General features: G+C 37.5%; 3 protein-coding genes and 1 long non-coding RNA gene across 4 annotated transcripts; all 4 read right to left on the bottom strand.

The window, feature by feature from the left end:
• Nucleotides 1-872: 872 nt before the first annotated feature.
• Nucleotides 873-1,993, bottom strand: LOC130103023 (trace amine-associated receptor 13c-like). The gene is made up of 2 exons (XM_056269204.1): nucleotides 1,979-1,993; nucleotides 873-1,883 (listed from the first exon to the last, which is right to left on the bottom strand). Exons 1-2 carry the CDS (start codon nucleotides 1,991-1,993, stop codon nucleotides 873-875), a joined length of 1,026 nt encoding a protein of 341 aa, XP_056125179.1.
• A 5,227-nt stretch (nucleotides 1,994-7,220) lies between these two features.
• Nucleotides 7,221-8,223, bottom strand: LOC130103200 (trace amine-associated receptor 13c-like). Its single transcript, XM_056269406.1, has one exon. The coding sequence runs from the start codon at nucleotides 8,199-8,201 to the stop codon at nucleotides 7,221-7,223; it is 981 nt and encodes a 326-aa protein (XP_056125381.1). The 5' UTR covers nucleotides 8,202-8,223.
• A 6,439-nt stretch (nucleotides 8,224-14,662) lies between these two features.
• On the bottom strand, nucleotides 14,663-16,405 carry LOC130103196 (trace amine-associated receptor 13c-like). The gene has a single exon (XM_056269403.1). The coding sequence runs from the start codon at nucleotides 15,809-15,811 to the stop codon at nucleotides 14,804-14,806; it is 1,008 nt and encodes a 335-aa protein (XP_056125378.1). The 5' UTR covers nucleotides 15,812-16,405; the 3' UTR covers nucleotides 14,663-14,803.
• Nucleotides 16,406-17,514: 1,109 nt separating this feature from the next.
• LOC130103205 (uncharacterized) lies at nucleotides 17,515-18,104 on the bottom strand. The gene is made up of 2 exons (XR_008809328.1): nucleotides 18,000-18,104; nucleotides 17,515-17,846 (listed from the first exon to the last, which is right to left on the bottom strand). It is a non-coding gene; the product is annotated as an uncharacterized LOC130103205 (long non-coding RNA).
• Between the last annotated feature and the right edge of the window lie 289 nt (nucleotides 18,105-18,393).

Genomic DNA, 18,393 nt, shown 5'->3' on the forward strand with positions numbered 1-18,393 from the left:
GAGAGATGTTGATGATTCTTGCATTATGAACAGAGAAAAGATAAGTTAAGTCTCTACTGCCTCTTTGTCGTCATTACTTACATTTAAGTTATAATATTACAGAATTGATTATTTAGTCATCATAATGCCTGATTTCACCATAACATTTTATTTACTGGAAATTTTATAATATTTTATAAAATTAATATTATAAAATTAATATAATATTTTGAGTGACTTCAATCAGAGAAATTACTATTATATATTGTAAAAAATAAATAAATACAAAAACAATATTACAACAATGAACAACATGAACTAATTTAAAATGTTTATTACATTAACGTTTTGTAATACATTAAAATAATATAAGAATTATCAGTTTGCAATATCAAGCAGCAAAATGCACTGTTTTTGTACAGCTAAACGTAACTTCTTGAAGTGGGTGACACCAGAAGTATTCAAGTTACAAATGGCCACATCTGCTTTTAAGTTTAAAATATGAGGAGGATAAGTGTCACTGATTACACACTCTACTGATTCAGTGTGCAAGCTGTTATGTCTAACACAATTCTGGATGTTCAGCAAAGCAGAATTATGAGTATTTATGTGTAACCATTGCATTGAGCATGGGGGACCAGGATCACAATTTCAGTAATTATAAGCACAAAAATACTTATAGGTAATTGTCTTACTGTTACTAACTCTAATTACATAAGTAAATGTTTATTATATTCAACAATTCCTTTTTACAATCATAAAATAAGTGAGTTGAAAAAAAAGCACCCCACTCATATTGTTATACAATACTGTCATGATTGAAAACAACACACACTAGTCTTCACAGTCAGGTTTACTAAAAAGCCAAAATAATTAGTCTTAAATTCAACGACTTACAGCACATTCATCAGAGAGGAGTCTTTATTAAATACTTTATATGAGAAAATAAATTTTAAGCTTTTCATAAACCACGGATAGAATAAGGCATAAATGATGGGATTAATGGTGGAGTTCAGTAAGAAAAATATTACAGTAACATCTCTGACATAAAACAAGTCAGCACTATTATATGGAATCACTACAGAACAAATATAATATGGCAGTAAACACAGGAGAAACACAAAGACCAGAATCCCCAGCAGTTTCGCAGCTTTTCGCTCTGATTTGTCACTGACTCTGTTTTTAGAGGATTCTTTGCTGTTGTGAACCTGAAGGGCTCTTATAGCAGTCACATGTTTCCTAACAATGACAAAAACATGAGTGTATAATATTATGATGAGTGTACATGGCATAAGAAACACAACCAGGAGATCAATGAGGGATGAAACCTCACCTACAACAGAAATACACACTCCTGGACACATCACAGTGAAGTTTCCATTAATGAAGAGAAGAGTGACGTTATAAAGGAGTGAAAACAGCCAGTTAAATAAAGTTGCTATGCATATCACAGTGGGTGAGATGTTCTCTGAGTAAAAAAAAGGAGAATGTAAAGCCAGAAACCGATCAACTGCTATTAGAGCCACAGTGTGAACAGACACGCTTGTTGCTTGAAAATTCACTAATTTAAAAACCGAGCACATCTCTTGTCCAGAAATCCAACATGACTCAATGAGCCAAGACAAATAAAGCGGCATCACAAAAACTCCGACCAGCAGATCAGACGCAGCTAAAGAGAGGATGAGGATGTTAGCAGGAGTGTGGAGCTGCTTGAAGTGACTAACAGAGATGATGACCAGCAGGTTTCCACACACAGTCAGAAGAGCCACAGCTGCTGCGGCCACATACAGAATCACATAGACAGAGAAAGAAACAGATCTCTCTGGACAGGAATATTCCTGACAGTCATCAGTTTGGTTCATTGCTGTAAGATTTATTTTAGAACAAAAACATCCAACTTCCTTCTTATAAAAAATGAGTAACCACAGATAAAGATCTCTGAAGATGCTATTTGTCTTTTCAACAGCTCTGAACTGCTCCTCACCGAAACTCAAGTCACTCCTGGAGGCTCCATAATACCAGATAAATATGCGCTACAACCCACGCAGCCTTTTATACACTTGACATGTTGGCTCCATCGGAGACTGGCAGCATCAGGGGAGAAGAACATACAGCTGGGCGATCAACTGTTTCTTTTCATCCAAAAGAGCTAAAGAGTGTCATATAGAACTACTAAACGTGGTTATGAACCATATTAAGTGTTCTGCTATTTTGCAAGCAAACAAATCTCTGTCTGAACACACAGCTAGTTTGCAATGGCCTTCATTAGAGGAAGATGATCTTTGGCCCCAGAAAATGCTGAAATTACGGCATCTACCAGCAGGGGCTGACCGAAACAACCAAACCTTCACCTTGAGCTAGACTGGAGGTGGACAAAATAACAAAAACACAGGACATCTGTAGAGTGGTAGCTATGATGCAAATTTGTTGGCCAAAACGCGGAAAAGAGTTAGCATTTTAGCACTTCCGGTTTCATCGTCACGGAGTCAATGGGTTTTTTGAACGGGGTTCAATGGAATTGGTTAAATGGCTGAAATAAGTTCTGTGAAAAGTACCTTAAAGGTACAATATGTAAGAATTTTGTAATAAAATATCCAAAAATCACTTGCAGTGTGATATATTTTCTGCAGTTGTGTACTTACAATATCCTTCGGAGGAAGGATTCCAAGGTAGGAAGGCATCAATGCACATCAGAATCCAATGTTAGATTCACTTCCAGTCTCCTGAGATACATTAATCTGATCGATTTTTGAAGGCAACATAAATGTATTCTTCGCTATGATATAGTACAGTTCTGTGCGTTTCATTCTGTGTCTCATTTAGAAGGCTGCGTCCTGCGGAGGTTTCATTTGTCTGCCGCATGTCATCACATACACAGTAAAATCGGCAGTGTAAAAATTCCAGTGTTAAAAGCTATCTATTCCTAAAGAGTTAAATTAACAATCTACAATGTTAAAAAGTACTCCTCTTCAGTGTAGTTACAGGGTGCTACGTAGTGTAATTTTATTTTTACACTGAAAGTGCAAAAAAACGCGCCGAATTGTTTTGACTCCGCCCCTCGATGACTGCTGCCTCACAAGACGACGACGCCATTTTATCTTCATGCGACCGAGGCGGTAGGTTGAATTGCTTTTCTCTTTCTAAAATTAAATAGTAAATGCATTTGTTAACATTTTTAGTAAACTATGGTGGTGAACACATTTAGAAATGATTAACTGCGCGTTTTTGTATGGATTAAGGAAGCTTGTCAAGTTCATTCAAGATGCAGAGATGTAGGCCTACAGAAGAAAATGTTTCTCATGCCGATTTAGGCCTACTTAAAAAAATTAAAATACATTTGTTGGAATGTGCTTACAATTTGTTGTGTGTATATATATATATTTAGCTTATTTCATTATGGTTAGTTGACAGCCTTCATAAAAGTAAGCATTCCCGCCTCCAGTCGCGCCGAGGCCTGGGTTTACGACGAGCCTGCCGCTGAAGCAGATGAGGAGGTCTGAAGCAGCACCATTTGGGCCTTTTTTCTGCGCAGATGAGAGAATTCTTCAAATGGTAATTTTATATTTTTTTTGTGTGTGTCTAAAAGTAGCTGTTTTATACATTAAAACGTTAACAATTCCGTTTCCGTGACTCATGCGCAAAATTGTGCATTATTAACAGCGTGTTTAAGTAACGTTATCTTGTAGTGCACACAGCAAACAACAAATGCCGTCTTTTGTAGACTGAGGTGGGAAAGCATTTAAAAACTATTTATTCGCCCTATGTTTAACGTTAAGTGTGAATGACATAATCTGTACGTTGCTTGTTCTTAGCACTTTTTTATGGCAGTTAAGTTCAAACATTGTGAAAGAGTTCATAAAACTAACCTATATGAATTGAGCGGTTTTAGTCCAAATTTTCTGAAGAGACTAGATCGTTTTGTGATGAATAGATTGAATTTAAACTTTTATTCACATTATAAACATTAATCAACAAACAAACAGAAGAAAAAGAAAATGTGGACTAAACTGCTTGGTTCATTATGGAATAGTTTTAAGATCTCTTTATGAACTTTTTGAAGCGTCTAAGTGGTAGTTGCGTAGCTGTCAGTGGAGGGACAGAAAGCTCTCAGATTTAATCAAAAAGATCTTCATTTGTGTTTCAAAGACCAAAGAAAGTCTTGCGTGTTTGGAACGAAATGAGGGTGAGTAAATTCCAGAATTTTAATTTTTGGGTGAACTAACCCTCTAATAAAAGAATGTAGCCTAGACCTCATCAGAACAATCAAATCTCAATGCGTCTTGGGGGCGTTTACACCTGTACTTCGAGTTGTTCACTTGTGCGTCACCCAAGACGAATGTTAATGCCAGGTGTGAACGGCACTACTTTGCCCAGCACTGAGAGAGATATGGTTGTCATTATGCTATGTAACTGTTGATGTTTTTTTTGCTTTTGATTTTTGGTTAGAAGACCTCAGCTAAGTTCCTGGAAAGGCAACTGCAGAATCTGCTGTGAAAGGATGATGAAACATGATGATTCAGGTAAGGCTATAGTTCAGAATAAGTTTATCTATACGCATTCATGCATTTTTTGCTGAATTTGTCACATCTGTAATTTAGAATGGGGCAGCGATCTTGCATCAATTTGTCTCCTCCTTGATTTGATTCCACCATCACCACAAGGCTGCAAGAGACCTGGAAAGATGTGCTCATATCAAGCTGAACAACACCTTGTTGTCTTCAAAAAGGTACATTTGGGCATTTCTGTCACTATTTTTTGTCTGCCTCAAAATATTGCCATTTGGGTTGACTGTATTGAGAAAACTATAAAGACGGACAATTGGAGAGCTGACTTTGATTTGTTATTTGTGTCTTTGGCAGAGACCAGCATACAAGAACACCTTGATTGCATTGAACCGACCACACAGCATACCTGCTCGCTGCCGGTGGCAATAAACTCAAATACTACTTCTACCTGCTCGCTGATGGGACAAAGAGGAACTGCATTCATGGATGGTACACAACTGTCGACAAGTAGTTTTCTGCCATATTGTTCAAATCTACCTCTCATATTTGTTCATGTCTAGGCAAATTGGATGATTTTATGCTTTTTAACTTTTTTTTTTTTCTGTGCAACTCCTCATGAATGTGATAATTTGACTTTTTCACATCTGGCATATGTTTTAAAGGAGCCACTTTGCCCATTTGTTGAATAAACTTTGGATTTGTACATCTGTCTGAAGACTCTTGATTTAATGTCTGATCTTGTACATCAACACTATATAATAGTGTAAATTGTTTTTGCACTGAACAGAATACTTTATAAATGACACTTATAGTGTAATCCAATGGAATTAAAATCAACACCAGGGGTGTTAAAACCCCAGAGTGTAAAAATTGTAAGTGTAACACTTTACACTCGCAGTGTAATTTTTCTACACTGTAAGGTGCTATATTAACACTATAAATTCAACACTACAAACAGTGTACTTTTTACACTAGATAGAGTGGGACCATATATGATCCGGAGTAGTGTTAAAATTAACACTTTAAGTGTTAATTTGACACTGCGTTTTTTACTGTGTAGGCCTATGTCTTATTTCAGAAAAGTAACCATTATATAATTGACCGTTATTCCTTGTGAAGCGTAAATTGTTGCAGTTTCCTTATGATTTTGGACTGTAATTGTTACTTTACTGAAATGAGGCAGTCTCTATGACGTATGCAGCCGAGAAATGAGACCTCCGTATGACACAACCTTCAATATAAGGGACAGCTTGTGACAGTTGAGCTAAAAAAGAAAGATACCGTCTGAATGTTACAGTTAGAGGTCAGCTTGTGTGTAAATGTGGGTGATGAAAATATAAACAGAGCGAACAATCCGGCTACAGAGTTAAGGCAAGCCAGATGGAGGAAGTCCCGTGTGTTGTCTTCCAGCGGACGATCTCCCTGCTCCAGGCAGAGTAACTGGACAGAGGAAAGGCTAATGGTGACGGAGGTGAAAATAAACACTGCTTTAGGTTCGTTCTTCTTTCAGGCGTTGGTAAAATTATGTTTTCGGAGATGAAGATATATGTTATCTTAAACACTAAACAGCCAATAATGTAAACCACTGGGAGACCACAGGCGGTTGCCATCACTCTATTGTATTAGTAGAAAGCCAGGTAATATTAAGACTTTTAATATGAGGTATTTCGTGTGATCATGGATGCAGGAACATGTGTGATGTGGCCATGCACACTTACTAACTAGACCATCTCATTCTAGCATCTATTGCTGAGGAAGACTCTACAAGCCTCTAAAGGACTGGACTGATAAAGGACACAGACTCAGGATGCAGCCTTCAGTTTGAGAAGCACTCTATGACTTTTACGATTCGGCTCGCGTAAAAGTATTGTAATAAGAAATACTTAAAAAATCTGAATGATTATGTGAGTTAATAAAATGAACTAAGCCTTGTGAGATTTGAAATCACTGAGGTGTTCACATAACATGCAGTTAGATTACAACCTTTAAACAATATAACATCACATATAAACTTTTTTGTAGTTAAGACTTTAAAGACTTTATCTTTGAAAAAAAACTTTTGTATTCTTAGTCTATACATAAAGCACTATATTCAACAATTCTTTTTATTTCATTAAGTGACTATGACATAAAAGAAAAGAAACTTCCCCACTTCCATTGTTATACAATTTACTGACACTATCCATGTGTTCACTGTGTTTATTACACGGCTCTGTGGAATATTTTAGTTATTCTAAATTAGAGTTATTCCCAGATAACATCCGCTCAAAGGCTCATCCGGGTCACTGAAGTCAGCAGTGCTATACGACTGCAAGGAACGTTTTTTCTTCGTGGAAGTTTTCGTTTGGTGAGCTAATAAAATATTAAAACTCAGTCGAATCAATATTTTGTGTACAGTTATTTAATTATGCCATGCAGTATCGTGGACTCGCTCTCTCTTGTTTCATACAAACGCAGCTGCTGCCATTTTGTGACTATTGTTTTGTACACTGTTGGATTATGAGATACATAATACTGTTTAAAACAGTTTAATATGAAATCAATATATCTTAGGAGATGGCTTTGCGTTGGGGTCCTCCTCATCCTGTCGGGGGTTATTTTGAGAGAACCACCGGCTGGATGTACATAATCCCTTACGTAATATACAAAATTACCAAAACGCATTAACCTATGCAAAGTACATCTAAAAAAAAATAGACAAAAGGAAAAGTCTGTTTCTGTCTTACATTCAATGACTTACAGCACATTCATCAGAGAGGAGTCTTTATTAAACACTTTATTTGAGAAAATTAATTTTAAGCTTTTCTGAAACCAGGGATAGAATATGGCGTAAATGATGGGATTAATGGTGGAGTTCAGTAAGAAAAATATTACAGTAACATCTCTGACATAAAACAATTCAGCATTATACGAAACCACTAAAGAACAAATATAATATGGCAGTAAACACAGGAGAAACACAAAGACCAGAATCCCCAGCAGTATCGCAGCTTTTCGCTCTGATTTGTCACTGACTCTGTTTTTAGAGGATTCTTTGCTGTTGTGAACCTGAAGGGCTCTTATAGCAGTCACATGTTTCCTAGCAATGACAAAAACACGAGTGTATAATATTATGATGAGTGTACATGGCATAAGAAACACAATCAAGAGATCAATAAGGGATGAAACCCCATCTATAGTAGAAACACATTCTGCTGGACACATGACAGTGAAGTTTCCATTAATGAAGAGAATAGTGAAGTTATAAAGGAGTGAAAACAGCCAGTTAAATAAAGTTGCTATGCAGATCACAATGGGAGAGATTTTCTCTGAGTAAAAAAAAGGAGAATGTAAAGCCAGAAACCGATCAACTGCTATTAGAGCCACAGTGTGAACAGACACGCTTGTTGCTTGAAAATTCACTAATTTAAAAACCGAGCACATCTCTTGTCCAGAAATCCAACATGACTCAATGAGCCAAGACAAATAAAGTGGCATCACAAAAACTCCGACCAGCAGATCAGACGCAGCTAAAGAGAGGATGAGGATGTTAGCAGGAGTGTGGAGCTGCTTGAAGTGACTAACAGAGATGATGACCAGCAGGTTTCCACACACAGTCAGAAGAGCCACAGCTGCTGCGGCCACATACAGAATCACATAGACAGAGAAAGAAACAGATCTCTCTGGACAGGAATATTCCTGACAGCCATCAGTTTGGTTCACAGCTGTAAGATTCATTCTGAAGAACTTGGAAGAAACATCCAAAGATTTTGTTCCCTGTTATATAAAGTTCAGTACATAACCACAGATCTCTGAAGATGCTATTTGTCTCTCCAGCAGCTCTGAACTGCTCCTCACCGAAACACAGTCACTCCTGGAGGCTCCATAATAAAGACGCTCTACAATCTATGTTGCCTTTTTATACACTTGACATGTTGACTCTTTCCAAGACTGGCAGCATCAAGGGAGAAGAACATACAGCCTGGAGATCAACTGATTTAGAAAAGTTTTGATTTTTGAGTTTCAAAAACATAGATGGGCTTATACAGGCTTTAAATGTATAAAATTAAAAACTTCGGAAACACTTTACTTGAAGGGGTGTGCATAAGACTGACATGACACCTTCATAATCATGACATGACACATGTCATGAATATGAAGGAGGTTTTATGCATGTTTATGACAACTGTAATTGTCATTCGCTCAATTTTGACATTTTTAATGCAAATATGACATTGTTTGAGATGTCTTTATGACAACTTGACATAAACCAATACATCATAAACTGTCAGTGTCTTTTCATGACAACTTGACATTACTAAGACAACACAACCTGTCATAATAAATATGCCATAAACATGACATAGCAGATTAATAAGCAAACTTAAGAAACCACTTAGCTTTATGGGTTAACATTACATTAAACTGCCAGGTGGTTGGATTTGACATTGGCGGTCATGAGGCCATTATAACTGTCATGAATATTTTTCTTGACCTCAACTACAGTGGTACAAATTTAATTTGTCATTGAAATGTTATAATGGCCTCATCTAAGGGGTAAAAATTTAATTGATGTTCAACAAAAACAACAATCATTTGAACAAAAAATGTAAAAACAAAACAAAAAAAAAACAAAAAAAAAAAACGCCAGCAGCCATATCACCCTGTAGCCCAAGACTGGTTGCCACTGAAGCTAAGCAGGGTTGGGCCTGGTTAGTATCTGGATGGGATACCTCCTGAGAAAACCAGGTTGCTGCTGGAAGAGGTGTTAGTGAGGCCAGCTGGGGGCGCTCACCCTGTGGTCTGTGTGGGTCCTAACGCCCCAGTATAGTGACGGGGACACTATACTGTCAAAGAGCACCGTCCTTCGGATGAGACGTTAAACCGAGGTCCTGACTCTCTGTGGTCATTAAAAATCCCAGGATGTCTTTCGAAAGAGTTGGGGTGTAACCCCGGCATCCTGGCCAAATTTGCCCAGTGGCCTCTGTCCATCATGGCCTCCTAATATATATATACACTCACCTAAAGGATTATTAGGAACACCTGTTCAATTTCTCATTAATGCAATTATCTAATCAACCAATCACATGGCAGTTGCTTCAATGCATATAGGGGTGTGGTCCTGGTCAAGACAATCTCCTGAACTCCAAACTGAATGTCAGAATGGGAAAGAAAGGTGATTTAAGCAATTTTGAGCGTGGCATGGTTGTTGGTGCCAGACGGGCCGGTCTCAGTATTTCACAATCTGCTCAGGTACTGGGATTTTCACGCACAACCATTTCTAGGGTTTACAAAGAATGGTGTGAAAAGGGAAAAACATCCCATATGCGGCAGTCCTGTGGGCGAAAATGCCTTGTTGATGCTAGAGGTCAGAGGAGAATGGGCCGACTGATTCAAGCTGGATCATGTTTTGAGTCTGGATTTGAATGTGACTACTGTAGGAGCACATCTGATCTCTTCTGGAAGCTGGTTCCAGCTGCGGCTGGCATAATAGCTAAAAGCAGACTCTCCTTGCTTAGAGTGAACCCTTGGTATTTCTAGCTGATGTGATCCTAATGATCTGAGTGATCTGTTGGGTTTATATTCAGTGAGCATATCTGCAATATATTGAGGTCCTAGCCCATTGAATGATTTATATACCAGTAATAATACTTTAAAATCAATCCTAAATGTAACTGGGAGCCAGTGTAAAGACCTGAGGACTGGTGTGATATGTTCAAATTTTCTGGTTCTGCTCAGAATCCTGGCAGCAGCGTTCTGTATGAGCTGCAACTGTCTTATGGTCTTTTTAGGAAGGCCAGTGAGGAGTCCATTACAATAATCCACCCTGCTGGTGATAAAAGCATGCACAAGTTTCTCTAAGTCTTGACTGGAAACAAAGCATCTAATTCTTGCAATATTTTTCAAATTATAGTATGCTGATTTAGTTATTGCTTTGACATGACTACTGAAACTAAGGTCTGACTCTAGAGACACACCAAGATTCCTGACTTGATTTTTAGTTGTTAGACCCCTAGCGTCAAGGTATGCATTTACCTTGAGAACTTCATCTTTGTTTCCAAACGCAATGACTTCAGTTTTGTCTTTGTTTGTAACTGAAGAAAGTTTTGGCACATCCAACCGTTTACTTCATCAATGCATTGGCACAGAGAGTCAATGGGGCTGTAGTCGTTAGGCGATAGGGCTAAGTAGAGCTGTGTGTCATCTGCATAGCTGTGGTAAGAGATGCGGTTCTTTCTCATTATTTGGCTCATTGGGAGCATGTACAGGTTGAATAAGAGTGGTGCAAGAATTGAGCCTTGAGGGACTCCGCATGTCATGGGTGTCCACTCAGACTTATGGTCTCCTATACTCACATAATAACCTCTCCCTTCTAAGTATGACCTGAACCATTTTAGGACTATCCCAGAAAGCCCCACCCAGTTTTCCAGCCTGTCAAGAAGTATGTCGTGATCGACAGTGTCAAATGCAGCACTGAGGTCGAGTAGTACCAGCACTGATAATTTCCCTGTATCAGTATTTAAGCGAATATCGTTTATTATCTTTATGAGCGCTGTCTCTGTGCTGTGATGCGATCGGAAACCAGATTGAAAATTGTCAAAGTATCCATTCGAGATTAAGAATTTGTTCAGCTGATTGAAGACAACTTTTTCAATGATCTTGCCTATGAAAGGAAGATTTGAGATCGGTCTATAATTGCTTAAGATGGTCTTATCCAGATTTCTCTTTTTCAGGAGGGGCTTGACAACTGCAGTTTTCAGGGAGTTTGGAAAACTCCCAGAAAGAAGTGAGGCATTTACCACTTCTAGGAGATCTGCTTCTAAGCTGTTTAACACACTTTTGAAAAAAGATGTGGGAAGTGTGTCAAGGGCGCAGGTTGATGTTTTAAGGTGCTGTACGGTTTCTTCCAAAATTTTGCCATCAATTTCTTCGAAAACAGACATAGTAACTACTTTCTCAGGTAGTGGTCTGATCTGTTTGACCCCAGCGCAACTCAAGGATGAGCTGATCACCTTTCTGATATTATTGATTTTCTCAGAGAAGAAAGAAGCAAACTCACTGCACTTGCTGTCTGAGAGCATTTCACTGGGAATCTGGCTTGGGGGGTTTGTCAGTCTCTCTACAGTAGCAAAAAGAGTGCGTGTGTTGTTTAAGTTGCTGTTTATAATATTCGAGAAGAAAGTCTGTCTAGCTTTGCCTAGTTCCATATTAAAAGCATGGATGCTGTCTTTGTAGATGTTATAATGGACTACAAGTTTTGTCTTCCGCCACATGCGCTCTGCTCTTCTGCATTGTCTTTTCATGTTTTGCACTGCTGTTGAGTTTCTCCAAGGTGATTTTTGTCTACCACTATTCTTCCTGACTTTCACAGGAGCAATAACATCAATTACACTTTTAATTTTTGAGTTAAAAGATTCAAGGAGAAAATCAACAGAGTCAGCAGATATGCTTGGTTTTAAAGATATAGCCTTCATAAATAGCACACTAATGTTCTCATTTAAGCATCTCTTCTTGACAGACACAGATCTAGCTTCAATGGCAGGAGAGATCAGTATATCACAGAAAATACAGAAATGATCAGACAGTGCTACATCCTTGATAACAATCGATGAGATGTTTAGACCCTTACTGATAAGTAAATCTAGAGTGTGTCCACGATTATGTGTGGGTCCATGTACATGCTGAGTCAGATCAAAAGTTTTGAAAACAGTTTTGATTTCTTTTGCCATATTGGTTTCTGCATTATCTATGTGAATGTTAAAATCTCCAGCAATGGCAAAACAGTCAAACTCAGAGGAAATTGTTGATAACAGTTCTGTTAAGTCCTCAGCAAAGGCTGGAGAGTATTTTGGAGGCCTGTAAATAATGATAAGTAAAATACGTGGAGCACCTTTTAACACAATACCCAGATATTCGAAAGACGGGTAATTCCCAAATGATATTTGCTTACATTGATAGACATCTTTAAAAAGAGCAGCTAAGCCCCCAAAAGCACTTATTGTTAATGATATGATTACAGACTATAACCTAGATGTGCTGTGTTTGACAGAAACCTGGCTAAAACCAAACAATTACATTACTTTAAATGAGTCCACACCCCAAGATTACGGTTATAAACATGAACCTCGTATGAAAGGCAAAGGGAGAGGTGTTGCTGTAATTTATAGTAATATTTTCAGAATTACTGAGAAGTCTAGTTTCAAATATAATTCTTTTGAAGTGTTGGTGCTAAAAGTAATAATATCTAGTGTAAATGATAAATCACGTTTGAGATTTGTGCTGGCTACAGTATACAGGCCACCAGGGCACAATACAGAATTTATGTCACGGGATGCACACAAGAAAAGGTCCAAGTGCAGTTTAATGGGGTAATCCGTACCTGTCAACACTCCTGTTTTTGCCGGGTTTCTCCCGTTTTTTTAGCCCTATCTCCCGGACCCCTCCCGGTTTGTTATTTCTCCCAGGAAACTCCCGTAATTTGCATGGCCCAAACTCCTTTATGAATAATCGGACCAATATGTTTGTCTAATGTTGACCAGTTGCCAGATCTTGTAATGCATTATATTCACACAATCCACACATCATATACAATTTCAACCCGTTTGTCATCTCAACCTGGCAACCTATACCCCAGTTGCGCAGTCACGGAAAGCTCAACCCGAAAGCGAGGTTGAGCTTTATTTTATGTAAACCCATGCGGTATCACATTTAAAATAAACCGAATTAACACTATAGTGAAAAAAATTATGTTTACACACCTGAATATGGCGAAAAGGGTACCTGTGTGTGCGAATAAGGGTGAATAATGTCAATATTACCAACCCACTCTTCGCATCTGGATGGTGTAGTTTCGGCATCTACCAACAGGGGATAACTAGACCATGCTAACTAGCTATACCATGACCTTTATGTGTCTAGGCCTAAAGGGCCACTGCCCTGCAGAGTTTAGTTCCAACCCTAATCAAACACATCCGAAACCAGCTAATTAAGATCTTTAGAGTTACTAGGAAATTGCAGATATGCGAGTTTGATCAAGGTTTGAGCTGTGGAAGAATGTAAATTTTACATACATTCATCAAAGTCCAGTGTGGAAGTTTTTATTCCCTCTAGGCTAAACACACTATAAATACTCTTTGTAAACAACTTATCAACAATGGAGATGTTTGACTGTTTTAGCCTTGAGGTGAAAGATATAGAGATAGCAGAATTATGCATTTCTGTATTTGAAAATACACTATATTGCCAAAAGTTTTGGGATGCGTGCCTTTACATGCACATAAACTTTAATGACATCCCATTCTTAATCCGTAGGGTTTAATATGGCGTTGGCACATGCCCCCTTTGCAGCTATAACAGCTTCAACTCTTCTGTGAAGGCTTTCCACAAGGTTTAGGAGTGCGTTTATGGGACAAAATTTCTGTTACACAAATTTTGAAAGTCTGTAGCTATTGACTCTGCAGAAAGTTGCCGACTCCTCAGCATGCGCTGACCCCGCTCTGTGATTTTACGAGGCCCACCACTACGTGGCTGAGTTGCTGTTGTTCCCAATTGCTTCCACTTTGTTATAATACCACTAACAATTGACCGAGGAATATTTAGTAGGGATTTTTCACGAATTGACTTATTGCACAGGTGGCAACCTATCACGGTACCACGCTTGAATTCAGTGAGCTCCTGAGAGCGACACATTCTTTCACAAATGTTTGTAGAAGCAGTCTGCATGCCTACAGTATGTGCTTGCTTTTATACAACCTTGGCCACATGTGGCCTGGAAGTGATTGGCACTCCTGAATTTAATGATTTGGAGGGGTGTCCCAATACTTTTGGCAATATAGTGTAACTTTGCATTTGTACTGTTTGTACTGTTGTAGCCAAACAGTATGACATATAGATGTCTCATCTGACCTGTTCCACAATGAGGATGACAATAACACTCATTCATCCCCACAATAAATGGACATTCATTAGATACTATAATAATTATAATAGATTATAATAATTAGACTACTAAACACGTTAAATGTTAGAAAATGTAATGTAAGAAAATGTAAGAAATAGAGCGGATGGCCTATAGGTAAGAACATTGTAAATCTAAAATTAAGCATCTGTATTATATGATATAAAAAATTCTCAAACAACATAGCAACCAACAAACATTTTACTTTTGACGAACAATGCAGATAATAAGCTCATGCTTCTTGAATAACATACCTGGTTTTATTCATCACAATATAATATAATATAATACTATTTTAACAATAATGATGAAAAAGAACACCAGGAAAAACGAAATAAACAACTAAAAAGCAAAGAAGGAAAGATTTTTTTGTCATTATTCCTTAAGAGCTTAAAGAGAGCACATTCATTAGAGAGGAGTCAGTGTTAAATACTCCAAGAGTTAGAATTATTTTTAAACTTTTCTTAAACCAAGGGTATAACATAGCGTAAATAAGCGGATTGATAGAGGAATTAAGGTAAAAGAGAATCAAAACACTGTTGATAACATCAGAAAATGAGTCATCTCTTAAGAAATTTGTTAAAGAAAAAATATAATATGGCAGTAAACACAGGAGAAACACAAAGACCAGAATCCCCAGCAGTTTCGCAGCTTTTCGCTCTGATTTGTCACTGACTCTGTTTTTAGAGGATTCTTTGCTGTTGTGAACCTGAAGGGCTCTTATAGCAGTCACATGTTTCCTAGCAATGACAAAAACATGAGTGTATAATATTATGATGAGTGTACATGGCATAAGAAACACAACCAGGAGGTCAATGAGGGATGAAACCCCATCTACAATATAAAGACATTGTCCTGGACACATGACAGTGAAATTTCCATTAATGAAGAGAAGTGTGACGTTATAAAAGAGTGAAAACAGCCAGCAGAATAAAGTTGCTATGCAGATCACAGTGGGAGAGATTTTCTCTGAGTAAAAAAAAGGAGAATGTAAAGCCAGAAACCGATCAACTGCTATTAGAGCCACAGTGTGAACAGACACGCTTGTTGCTTGAAAAGTCACAAAATTGAAAACCGAGCACATCACTTGTCCAGAAATCCAACATGACTCTATGAGCCAAGACAGGTGAAGCGGCATCACAAAAACTCCGACCAGCAGATCAGACGCAGCTAAAGAGAGGATGAGGATGTTAGCAGGAGTGTGGAGCTGCTTGAAGTGACTAACAGAGATGATGACCAGCAGGTTTCCACACACAGTCAGAAGAGCCACAGCTGCTGCGGCCACATACAGAATCACATAGACAGAGAAAGAAACAGATCTCTCTGGACAGGAATATTCCTGACAGTCATCAGTTTGGTTCACAGCAGTAAGATTCATTCTGAAGTACATGGAAGAAACATCTAAACATACTGTTGTTCCTCTCTGACTTCCTTCATATAATGCGTAACCACAGATCTCTGAAGATGCTATTTGTCTCTCCAGCAGCTCTGAACTGCTCCTCACTGAAACACAGTCACTCCTGGAGGCTCCACAATAAAGATGTGCTACAATCTTTTATACACTTGACTTGACACGTTGACTCTTTCCAAGACCAACAGCATCAGGGGAGAAGAACATACAGCTGGGAGATCAACTGATGATTAGATATCTACTGATCTCTCTGGACAGGAATATTCCTGACAGCCATCAACGAGGTTCAGTGCTGTGAGATTCATGTGAAGTACTTTGGAGAGACATCAAGTCTTGGTATTTCCAGCAGAATCAGTCTCAGTCGATCCTCAGTGTAAAGGGTTTGCATTGTTCCATGAGGTGGATGACACAAACTTTGGCAAACATGTTCTGCTGATTTTTATACATAACCACTATCACTTTTTTCATTATTTAAAACTTAATGCGCAAGTGTTTCCCACTTTAAAACAAAAAACAACTTTCCACTATGTAGTTTCGACAGTTTGGAGGACATTTTTCACAGTTTTAATCGGATCTTTGTCGACCTTAAGTCACTAAACTTATATTTACGTAATGCGGCACTTTCATCCAAAGCCATTTGGGAAGAATTTGAGAAGAGAGAGACCAGAGTGATGTAAAAGATATGAAAGTGACACAAATACAGTTATTCCGCAGAGAGCTGTGTAATAATAAGTTTGTGTAAATGTTATGCACATGAATTGTCTCTTTTTGAATAGTAATCTTTGGAATAGCCTACTTAACTCAGACAACATTTACTCAGACCCCAAATTGAGTTTTATTAATTTCAGAATTAAAAGAAATACACCTCTAGATTAACCACATATAAACTTGTATTTGCCATAATTTCTCTCCACATAAACATTTCAGCTTTTGGATAAATGTATATATATATATATATATGAGATATAGCTAATGCCAAAAATAGAAACATGATTGCCTTTATAAATTAATTAGGCAGCTCTATAGCAAGCATTTTGCTACTCATTTTAGCAAGTTACGGAAAGCAACCCTGTGTGAGAGCAGGTTAAAGGTCAACCGCCTGCCATTAGAGCTGAGCTGAATATGCAACTCCACATTTGATAATATCTCCATCTAGTGGTTATTTCCTTTCACAATCAGTCAACTGGATAAACCTGATTTAGCTCGCATCCAGTGACTACCTGTTCAACACTTTGTACTCTTTTTAGGTTATATAACATTTGTGTAAAACAACATCATAGAGACAGACAAAAATGTAGTAACATTGTAAATTGTAAATCATTGCAGCATCCATTTCAGAATAATTTTACAAAGAAGTTTTGGCACAGTGAGACAGGATACATGGTTCATGATTAATAAGATTAAAAGGAATTGGGAAACACGACGTGCATTAAGAATTCATCTACTTATCATGCAGTAAGCTTTACATTCTACTGGATATGAGACTTTTCAGGGTAATATAATAAGCTGAACATTTCTGTAATCCATAAAATTGTTTGGTTTGTGCTTGAGATTCACATATATGTATAATTATTACTCATTTTTAAAACAACAAAGTTGGATTTAAAAATACAAAAATTGAAAAATAGAGTGCAACCTTTTCATTTGTGCATATATATATATACTTACACAGTGGACCTAAATGAATCTGACACTACCAGTCAAAATTTTATTCACATCTACTCATTCTTTATGACTATTTTATATATTTTAGATGAATAGTAAAGTCATTATAGCTATGAAACAACAAATGGAAGTAAATTATGTAGTGACCATAATGTAAAAAAAAACAAAAAACTTTTCGGTAACACTTTAGTTTAGGGTCCAATTCTCACTATGAACTGCAAATTATTATTAGCATGCAAATTACTAGGATATTAACTGTTTGTTAGTTATTATGAAGCACATATTAATGCCTTATTCTGCATGACAATATTCTACATCCCTTAATCCACCCAATACCTAAATTTAACAACTACCTTACTAACTATTAATAAGCAGTAATTAATGAGTTTATTGAGGCAAAAGTCATAGTTAATATAATTTTATAAAATTTTGTAATATTATAAAAATGTTATTATTGCATAGATATTTATGCATAAACACAATTTCTATTTGTCTACAAAACTAATTTTGATCATTTAAGCAACTGCCTTCAGATCAAAAAGTTAAGATGATGAGAAATGGTTTCAAGTGTCAAGTATCTAATGTTTTGACTGGCAGTGTACTCACAGTGACTACGTTTACATGCAGCCAAATGTCGGGTTAAGGTCACTATTCGGGTTTCTGAAACATTAGGGATAACCCGTTTACATGGGTGAGCAGAGAGAGTTACTCCTGTATACATGGAATTGCAATATCCCGATGTAAACGCGACGCGCGGTTAGCGTCTGGACGTACGGACAACCTTAAGACGCAATATGCGTCATTTCCGATTCTTCTTCCGGTATCCAAAGAAAACAACAACAGCAGCACGCGGATAATGAATAGTTCGGGGCAGATAGCGATCGCCTTTGTTTGCG

The sequence above is a fragment of the Rhinichthys klamathensis genome, unplaced genomic scaffold (genome assembly GCF_029890125.1).
Source record: "Rhinichthys klamathensis goyatoka isolate OS25496 unplaced genomic scaffold, OSU_Roscu_1.1 h1tg000281l_1, whole genome shotgun sequence".
Lineage (NCBI taxonomy): Eukaryota > Metazoa > Chordata > Actinopteri > Cypriniformes > Leuciscidae > Rhinichthys > Rhinichthys klamathensis.